General features: G+C 40.2%; 1 protein-coding gene across 2 annotated transcripts; it reads left to right on the top strand.

Moving 5' to 3' along the window:
- Positions 1-3,056: 3,056 nt before the first annotated feature.
- On the top strand, positions 3,057-8,598 carry LOC140005141 (uncharacterized). 2 transcript variants are annotated; one of them, XM_072045523.1, is made up of 5 exons: positions 3,057-3,576; positions 6,308-6,358; positions 7,120-7,182; positions 7,263-7,331; positions 7,876-8,598. In XM_072045523.1, exons 1-5 carry the CDS (start codon positions 3,202-3,204, stop codon positions 8,158-8,160), a joined length of 843 nt encoding a protein of 280 aa, XP_071901624.1. In that variant the 5' UTR covers positions 3,057-3,201; the 3' UTR covers positions 8,161-8,598. The 2 variants fall into 2 exon arrangements, with proteins under 2 accessions (XP_071901624.1, XP_071901625.1); XM_072045524.1 differs by having other exon boundaries at positions 7,747-8,286.
- The last annotated feature ends 386 nt before the right edge of the window (positions 8,599-8,984 follow it).

Raw genomic sequence — 8,984 nt, 5'->3', positions numbered from 1 at the left:
GACAAAATCCAAAATAGCAGCGCATACTTTGATTATATGTTTGTAAATCCAAATTTAAAATAATTCGCACCACTTTACTTAAACAAAGAAAGAGACTCAATTTGTATTGGTATTCTCCTTCGTCTATTCTAATTTGCTCTCAGTACACAAGCCAAGCCGATAAGTTTTTTAAAAGAAAAAACTTTTTTCACTACACACTGGAACTCACAAACATTGTTCATTTTTTATTTCAACTTAACGAAAATCTAGAGAAAATTTATCAAGGTTGTGAAAGGAGAAGTAGATGAATCTTTTATTACGAATCTGGTGAGATTTTATACGAGGCTCATACAACTATACGTACATTAATAAATATTTGTTCTATATTTACTTTCTATTCCAAGTGAGCTGCACCTTGAAGAAATGGATGCTCGCCTTATGGAATTAGACACCCAAATCCTGTATTGGCTCCATGTGTTCTCAAGCATAACTTTTCTGCGCGTCACTCTTTCTATTTTTCCCCCCTACTACTTTGAATCAGTTCTTTTAATTTTTTCCCCCTACTTTTAAAGGGAAAAGGACGAATGCATGAATATTCACGCTACATAAACAAATAAACATCGACGAACATGATTGGGCTGCAAATTTGACAACTAGCATGGCATTGGATTTACATATTTTAGTAAAGTTGTGCCAATGCTTGAAAAAGCCACACCCGATGTGCTAGCATAAGTTCGTGCGATGAGATGTGGGCTGCCGCTTCCTGTTGAATCACCACAACCGGGCGTAATCAAGGGACAGAGCCATCAACTGCGATCCAGCAATCGCACTACCTAATTTATGAGCATTAGTTGTTGACTTTTACTATATCAATTTTGGTTCACTCTTTCTTCTTGCAATATCTAATCCGCTTTGCCCCGTTTGGATTGCATTTTTCATGATTTTTTATGAAAAAATTACTGTAGCGATTTAATGTATGTGAGAAAAAAAGGTAATAGGCAAATGTGATCACGGCAAAACGATGCAATTTTTCGACAGAAAATAACAATCCAAACAAGGTTTCAGTGTGTTTGGACAGGAGATTATTTGCTCGAATATATTTACTTACATCACCATTATAATTTTCAATACACCTTTTTATCTTTTCAATTATCTTTTTATCTCACATACATCACATCACAAAAAGTGTTACAGTAAAAATATCTCAAATAATTTACAGTCCAAGCACACTTGTGAGATCAGGAAAACGCAACGGTAAAATTTGTTTTCTCTCAAGTTATGCATCAAAGATTCTAGTGTGGTATATTAATGGCTCATCGATTTACTGATGCACCGTCAAAATGCTTCTCGTATGGTATGTAGAGTCTACGACAAATCTAGCATACCTTGGAACAAATTTTAGTATCTGTAAATACTAACTAGTCGAATACTAAAAAAAAAATTTCAATGCCGTCACAGGTTTAACGAAAAAATGATAACGGAGTTGTGTGTCCCTGATCTATTACTCCTTCGCCTGTCAGGCTTAGAACTTGTAATAAAAAAGTTGTTAGTCTCCAACCCAATCATCTTTAGAGCCAACTTTCTTCAAATCTTAATCAATACCTTTTTTTTCCCCCTTTTTAATTGTAAATGGATGATATTATTAACTCCTAAACCTCAATACAACACTCTCAATAATAAAGGGTGTAAACGAGACAAGTCGAGTTAAAATAGCCCAGCTCGTACTCGATCTGGACTCATTTATTATTTTAGCTTAATCGATCAATCCAACCTATCGTAACCAAACTGAATCGAACTTAAGTAACATGAATTAATATGTTGTTTCTTTAGAGTAAGGAAGAAAATGGATATTTCATGTATTCTTGGGCTCATATTGGTGTTCAAATTGGAGCTTTAACGGGGTAAACCTGCGTATGAGGTGAATTGATTGGCATGCAATCCTTTCTTCCTCAAGACCGTTGTTGTTCTCCTTGATTGCAGTAGTGGTTGATAGTTCTTTCTTTTTTTTTTCGTCGAAGGACAATAGTTGAAAGTTAATGCACCAAATCTTTTCAACATCATCCACGAAGGGAAATTCTTCGTCATACGATAAATGGCATCAATCATAAAATCAGAAGGCAGCAGTTAAAATTCGCCTCTATAACGCATGCCCGATCCAATCCCCCAGACCTGATTCCAGTTTTTGCTTCAAATTGAACTGTATGGTAGTATTGTGGTACAGCGTTTCACATGCGGCGTCATTTATTCATCAACCAGCCTCTGTAGGTCCCCCCCTCCACGGATTAAACCCAGCACCCTGACCCAACCAACAACACACACAACATCTCCATTCCATGCGCCTCATGGAGTTCTCTGTCCCACACCCTCTCTGCAGCGCGTTCTCTCCACCTCTCGCATTTGCCACGTCTGACTAGTGGGCCCTTACTACCAAATAGTAGTGATGCGAGTTTTAAAGAAATGTTTAAAAAAAATTATTATAGTATCTTTTTTTTTGATAAATATTTAAATTGTGTGTCTTTTATTCAGTCGTTTTAGTTAATTTGATAAGCATACTATTTATAGAGAGAAGTTTGGCTCTAATCTTTTCAGTCGTGGGAAGTCAAAACTTATCAAACCATCAAAGAATAATTGATCAGATGAAAAGAGCTGCTAATCCATTATTATTTTTCATTTTATGAGCAGAGCCCAAAAGTTTGGCAAATTCCTTGTTGCATAAGGGATGTTCATTTCGAAAAGTAGGTGATCATCATTAAGAATAATTTTTAATAGTAAAAGAGAAAGGGAGGAAAAAAATCAAAAAGAAAAGGAAAGAAAAAGTACCAAAATCCATCCAATTCCACTACGGTCAGACACGCACCCCAACAGAACAACAACACAAGGAGGAAGGGGGTGTGAATTGACAAGTTGGCATCTTCACCGCACACACTCACACTCCCACGCGCACGCACACAAATATGTACAAATTCGCACATACAAATATATATAACTCATGTCATGCTGCTGAGCAGTTATTTTTATTACACTACTACTATTAAACTCCCATTCAGATTTTCTTTGCCACCACCATTCTCTCTTCTCCTCTTCTCCCTGCCCTCTTCCGCACTTTTTCCTCATTCCATTTCCATCTCCCCTTCTCTCTCTCTCTGTCTCTTTCTCTGTCCCCAAAAACGGACGGTAATAGTCCAGAAAAAAGAAAAAGGCCAGACCGAATAAGAAACGAAGATGAGCGACGAAGAGTGGGTCAAAGTGGCGACGGTGGATGACACGGCGGTTGCTGAGCTGCTGGTTATGCTAAAGCAAGTCAAGCAGCCGCAGCCCTCCCCGCCGCCCTTGCCAGCAAAGCCGGCTTTATCGCTCGAGTGGAGCGTCCGGCAGAGGCGCTCTAAAGCTGTGGTAGTTCAGGCGAAGAACCAGGCTCCCAGGGCTAGTCCTACCACGCCTCTCTCATGGAGCGGCGCCACCTCTCTCAGTGGTGGCTGTGTGGGCGGTGGATGCGGAAGTGGCGGCTGCTCCGTCGATGGCGGTCCCGAGGAGGAGTCCAGCCGTCCTTATCCGTTAGTTCGCCCCTCTAAACGCTCCGGCATCTCAAGATCTAAGGTCCGTTTATCCAATCTCACAGCATCCCCATCTCTTCTTTTTTTTTTTTCGCAACAAGTCTCGCCTGAGTTCAACGCCACGCCGCCGACGGATAAGCCGGCGGATGTGGTGGGGTTGTCGCGGTCGCCGATGCGTGGCTTATTAATTAGTTTTCTTCTGTTTTCAGGAAACTTCTGTAGTACTAGTAATTTTTTTGGCCTTCATTTGCATTAGCTTTTCGTGTCATTCGATTCGTTGGCACGAAATGACCTGAACGCCCTGGGGAAAGTGTGGTATTAACGGATACGTGTCCAGGGTTGAGGCGTGCTCCAATCTCACCTGTCACCGTTTTTTCAGTTTTGAAACTGACAACACTACAAGCTCCTCCGCCTTTGCATGGGGGAAGAAAAAATAAACTTCCCTTGTACCAGATTCGAAACTCTCCGATGGTCGGGGTCGGACTCGGACTCGGACCCGGTCGCTGCCTGGCCCATAATTATTTTATATTTCCGAAGAATATTTTCTCGTTATTAGTATATACTACTAGTTTTTTTTTAAAGGAAAAAGGTCAATAGGGTGGTTCTATTTTTATTTTCATTTTGTAAATTTTTTTTTGTGTTTTTTCTTGGGGGAGTAGTTTAAAAAGAAGAAAAAGTGGTGGTGACTTTCATTGAACGCATATGGGTCAGAAGGGATGACTGGGGACTGGGGACTGGGGACAGGAAGAGTAGTAGATCGAATGACTCATCACGTTTTCTTCTCACCACCTTTCCGCTCACCAGCCGAAGCCCCATTATTATGCGTCTTCGTGTCATGGTAGTACTTTTTATGGACTTTCCCGAATGACGAAATTGCCCTTCTGGATAAGGGTAATCTGGTCCTTCCGTAAACGTATCCAGCCTTTTGTGGTCATTCACGAATGGACCGAGAAACCGTCCCCAAGTCCTTGTCGGAGCTGGCACTTCCTTTGAGCCAATGGATTTGGTAAAATCCTCCAACAAACCAATCCCACCCAACACCCCCCCCCCCCCCCCCCGGGCAAAAAAAAAAAAAAAGGGGAAAGAGAAAAAGCCCACGTAGTCAAACCTCTCTCGCCAGCTGCATACTGCGACTAGTGTCCACCAGCATCTCTTGAAGGGGTATTCTGGTCAAACAGCATATATTCATTGCTGGAGATGGGCTGCTGGGCCTGGGGTCTTGGTACTGGGACCTGTTTAATCGGTGGCGTGCTTTCATGGCAAGATAGGTCTGCGTTCAGTTTGGTGTAGTGTTGTTAGTGGTTATAAATAAAAAAATTAATATTTAAAAAATCAATTTGGTACTCTGAGGTGGGCGGGATCCTATGCGGTAAGCACAATTTTGGACAAATATGCTCACCAGTTAGGTGGGACCAGTTTCCTGAGTGGCATGGTGTTATTGGTACGAAGGTGCCGCTTGGGCTTACGTGGCAGGTAGCCGATTATTAATTCTCTCTCTCTAGTTCGCAGCCTCACCTAATAATAAGAAGTATCCACTCGGATCTGTTTGTCGTGATATTGACTCCATATCTCACGCCAAATGTACACAAAATTTGCGAACGTTCCGAGGCACGCACAAGGCACAACTGTACGTGTATTTATCTTTTGGATTCTGTTGTTTGTTTTGGAGGGTTCCAATCAAACGGGCACCGATACTAGTTGCTAATAGACTTTTCACTGCTCGGCAAATTATCGCTTCAGCCTAACTTGTATAGAAAGACTCTTAATGGAGAATTAACTTACATATAGGTACGATTTGTATGACGGTACCCTGTGTCTGGGCTATCCTCTTGACGCAGTCAAAAGTAGGAAAGATCAGCTCTTTCTTGATTCTTCTGTAGAAGGAAGAATAAAGGTGGTGATTAAGACTCTGCATATATGTTGTTGTCACCGAGTTTCTTTAGTCTTTTTTATTAACTTGGTTTTTTTTTTTTTTTTTTTGAAAAAAAAGATTTTTATGTTTTATATTGTTGATCCAAAAGGATTTAGGTCAAATTAGTGTCTTAATACTAGAACATGGTGGGGGATTTGTAAACCGAGGACAAAAAGAGGTGCAAAGCGAGCGAGAGCTGAAAAGTAAAGCGTATGGTTTACATTTGGCTTTTTGGTTGAGTCATCGAGGGGACCACTTTTTCAACGAAACTATAGTGCCCTCCTCTGCTGACTTGTTTTACCAAATGAGTTTACATTACAAATTCCCTGCCTGCATTTATTCCCACTCTCAAGCCAAAGTATATCGTTACGACTTTTATAAGTCTGTCGTGCATGGGCTGATTGTGGAAAGCTAGTTATTAACGGTCATGGTTTTTCCTCCCCGAGAGTTTCGTGGTCTAAGCAGCCAGGAAGTTTCGGGTCCCCTTACCATTCGTGTATTGAGTCAGTGCCAAGCAGAGTTTTGACCGTGTGCCCGTGGTTGCATGTGCAATTCTGTTTACATGCACTTCTATTTTTCACCTATGGATTCTACTCGTGTGCGTTGAGGGATGAAACTCTATGCTTTGCTGCATTCAGCTCTAGTAGTTTGATACTGCAACATGCTTTACTGAATAGATTCTTTTGTCAAAAGGCAGATCTGATTTCATGAATGCAAAAGTAATTTACTTGGTGATTTTTAGTGGATTTGGTGAAGACAAAATTTTGGATTTATGAAATTGCTTGTTGCCCAGTCTTCAATAATCGATTTCCTCAACTCATCTTTAATGGTTAACTTGAAATCATAATCTTTTTGCTTTCAGGTTATAGGAACGAGTGAAAATGCCACCAACAAGAGGTCAAGAAAGAAGAAGGTAATAATTCTGATTCCCGCATGATCATATCGGTCCTGCAGCATAGGCATCTTTACTTGGACCAAGCATAAAAAAGAGTAGTAAGTTTTTCACCTCAAGCAGCTTGCATTCAGAAAGCAGCACAATCTGTACTGGATTTTTTTTGTCATTTTTAGAATGTCCCCTAGATTTAGCGAATTATTCAATGGATACATCTTTCCCAATGGATACATCCTTCCCAAAGGTTGCATTCTTGTTTTTCTTGAACTGTACTGCTGTAAATGTTGCCCTGTGAACTATGTGGAGTCTGGGAGAAATTTGATTTGTCATATCCTTTTCATTAACTTGTTTGAAAGCTGTTCTAGACTATGAGGAAATGGCCATTTGGCATCACAATCACGTGTTAATACCTACAACTAATTCTTTCCCCTATCATCTACCAAATTTGATCAGGGTTTTGTATCTGTAAGCTATCCAGCATGTGTTAAACAATAATGTAGAATTTGGTCTTTTCACTGTTTGCTGTCCTAGCTTCCCTTGAAAGAGATGGCAGGTATAATTATGAATTGGGAGGTTGGTTTAGGAAAATCAGTACTCATCTCTTCTCTTGTGTTCACACAGACAGATTAGTGGAGATTTTTTTGCATTTTAAGCCATTGAAGAGATCATCTTGTTATAGTCAACAGGAAATAATGAGACACTTCATACGCAGAGCCTTGTATAATTGGCTTGTTATTGGTTTCAACTAGGCTTGGTAATTCAATTTCCTTCTTGATTTGCAGACTTTAGCAGAGCTCAAAGAGGAGGAAGACATGTTGCAAAAGGAAAGAAGGCAGTTGAAGAGGGTAACTCCTGTACTTTCAAATGATTATTTTCTTTTCTATTTTGCTTACGGCGCTGATTGATTATTTGTCTAAATTTGAAGGAATTGGCAACTATACGTCTCAATTTGGAGAAGGAGAGAGCTAGAAATGAAAACTTCAAGAGAATAAAGGTATTTTAGCACGATGCTGACTGTTCCCTGTAAATGATGTGCCTTATGTAAGGAAGTTTGTTAATTTACCATTTTGAGTGGTCTTCATAAACTTTAGTCGATTCGTCTGCCTAGAAAAGTAGCTTGATTTGTCATTGTTAGCAGTGAGTCACGTTTGGATGTAATATGAACACATTTTGAAATATTACTGGCTTAATAATTGCGACATTCTTAATCTGTCCGTACATGTTCGAGATCTATAGGTCTTTTATATAACAACAAAAAGGTACGTGTAAATTAGAAGAGTGTAAAACAGCTAAAGTTGGTGATGGAAACATGTTACTTGAGTCTGGTCATACAATTGGCTGTTAGTTTAAGAGATTTTTTTACGGTGGAATTGGAGGTTCAAAATTCTGCTGTCTATTAATTGGTGCAGGAATTGCTTCTCAAGCATCGTGCCTCTGGAGTACACTGTACTAGGGATAATCTACTTGCAAAAGACTGTTTATGTTGTCCTCCATAATTATTGCCCATAGGTGACAGTTCCCCTCCTCTTTTTCTGCAGCTTGAGTTGCAAGCGCCTCCAGTAGTTGAAAGTGGTCCGACAGTCAAGTCTGATGAGGCAATTTTGGATCAACATGTTCAGAAGATGGCTTGTGTGGACCCTGTTTCGGCACTCTTACCTGCAATAATTGCAAGAAATGAAGAGGAAGGACCAGTGCAACCATCTGCTGAAGTATCTTGTTGTGAAGGGAACAAGGAACTCACAGCTAGTAAATTTGTGCTTCCTGATCTAAACATTCCTTTTGAGGATAATTCCAGCTCCGACGCCTTGTGTGGGGTATGCTAGAAGGAACGGGAGTACACGAATAACTTTTCTTGGAGGAAGCGGGATAAATATGAAGAGCAACATCTAGGCTAATAAGTGCTAACTTTGTTGTAGGCTGATGTATTTTAACCGTAATTACGGACCAAATTTACCTCGACCACTTTCCGAACAGAAGGGAAGTGTTCTGCAATTTGAAGGTACTGGGGGTTAGTTAGGATCTTAGTATTCGTTGAGGTGTAGGGTAGAGATCCTAACTGTTTAGCTGCGGCAGCTGTATTCTTTCCTCGCAGGTTTCAAAATGTTCAATTCTTTGGGGTCAGCCCTCATTCCTTCTATTTCCTTCTTGAAAGGAAATATACATACATAAGATGTAACTATTTCTCATAGAAAAAATATAAGTTAGGTATCCTACTATCTAAAGAAAAAATTTAACGTCAATGAATTCTCCTCTTTTTCTCATGGTTGGCTTGCTTTATGCTCTTCTAATTGCTCCAGCCGCTTGAATCTTCGGTTTTTTATGCTTTGCTTGAAAAATGCTGTTCTTGACCCGAAACTGTCTATTCGAGTCCGAGAAGTGGGGAATAATATACAGCTGGAGGGGGGATGGTAACGTTCGAGTAAAAGCACCGACTTTTAATCGGCGGAAGTGTGTGTTTAGAGTGTAATGAATGAACATTTGTTTTGAGTAATTGCTTTATCCGTCATTAAGTGTGACCTGTTTTCAATGAGGAGGCAAGGAAAGGCGGTGTGTCTGCTTTAGATAGTCCAGCAAAGATTTAGAGAGCACAAGCCAACGGAGAAAAGTGGGCTTTTCGTCCGGTCCACGATCTTACTGAGAAAATGCT

Source organism: Coffea arabica, chromosome 4c, assembly GCF_036785885.1.
Source record: "Coffea arabica cultivar ET-39 chromosome 4c, Coffea Arabica ET-39 HiFi, whole genome shotgun sequence".
Taxonomy (NCBI): Eukaryota; Viridiplantae; Streptophyta; class Magnoliopsida; order Gentianales; family Rubiaceae; genus Coffea; species Coffea arabica.
Note: the sequence above shows the minus strand (reverse complement) of the source record. Positions and strands in the feature narration are given on the sequence as shown.

Coding starts and splice junctions, on each gene's coding strand:
- LOC140005141 (XM_072045523.1), top strand. CDS start 3,202: ATGAGCGACGAAGAGTGGGTCAAAGTGGCGACGGTGGATGACACGGCG. Junction 3,577..6,307: donor CCGGCATCTCAAGATCTAAG/GTCCGTTTATCC, acceptor TTTTGCTTTCAG/GTTATAGGAACGAGTGAAAA. Junction 7,332..7,875: donor AAAACTTCAAGAGAATAAAG/GTATTTTAGCAC, acceptor CTTTTTCTGCAG/CTTGAGTTGCAAGCGCCTCC.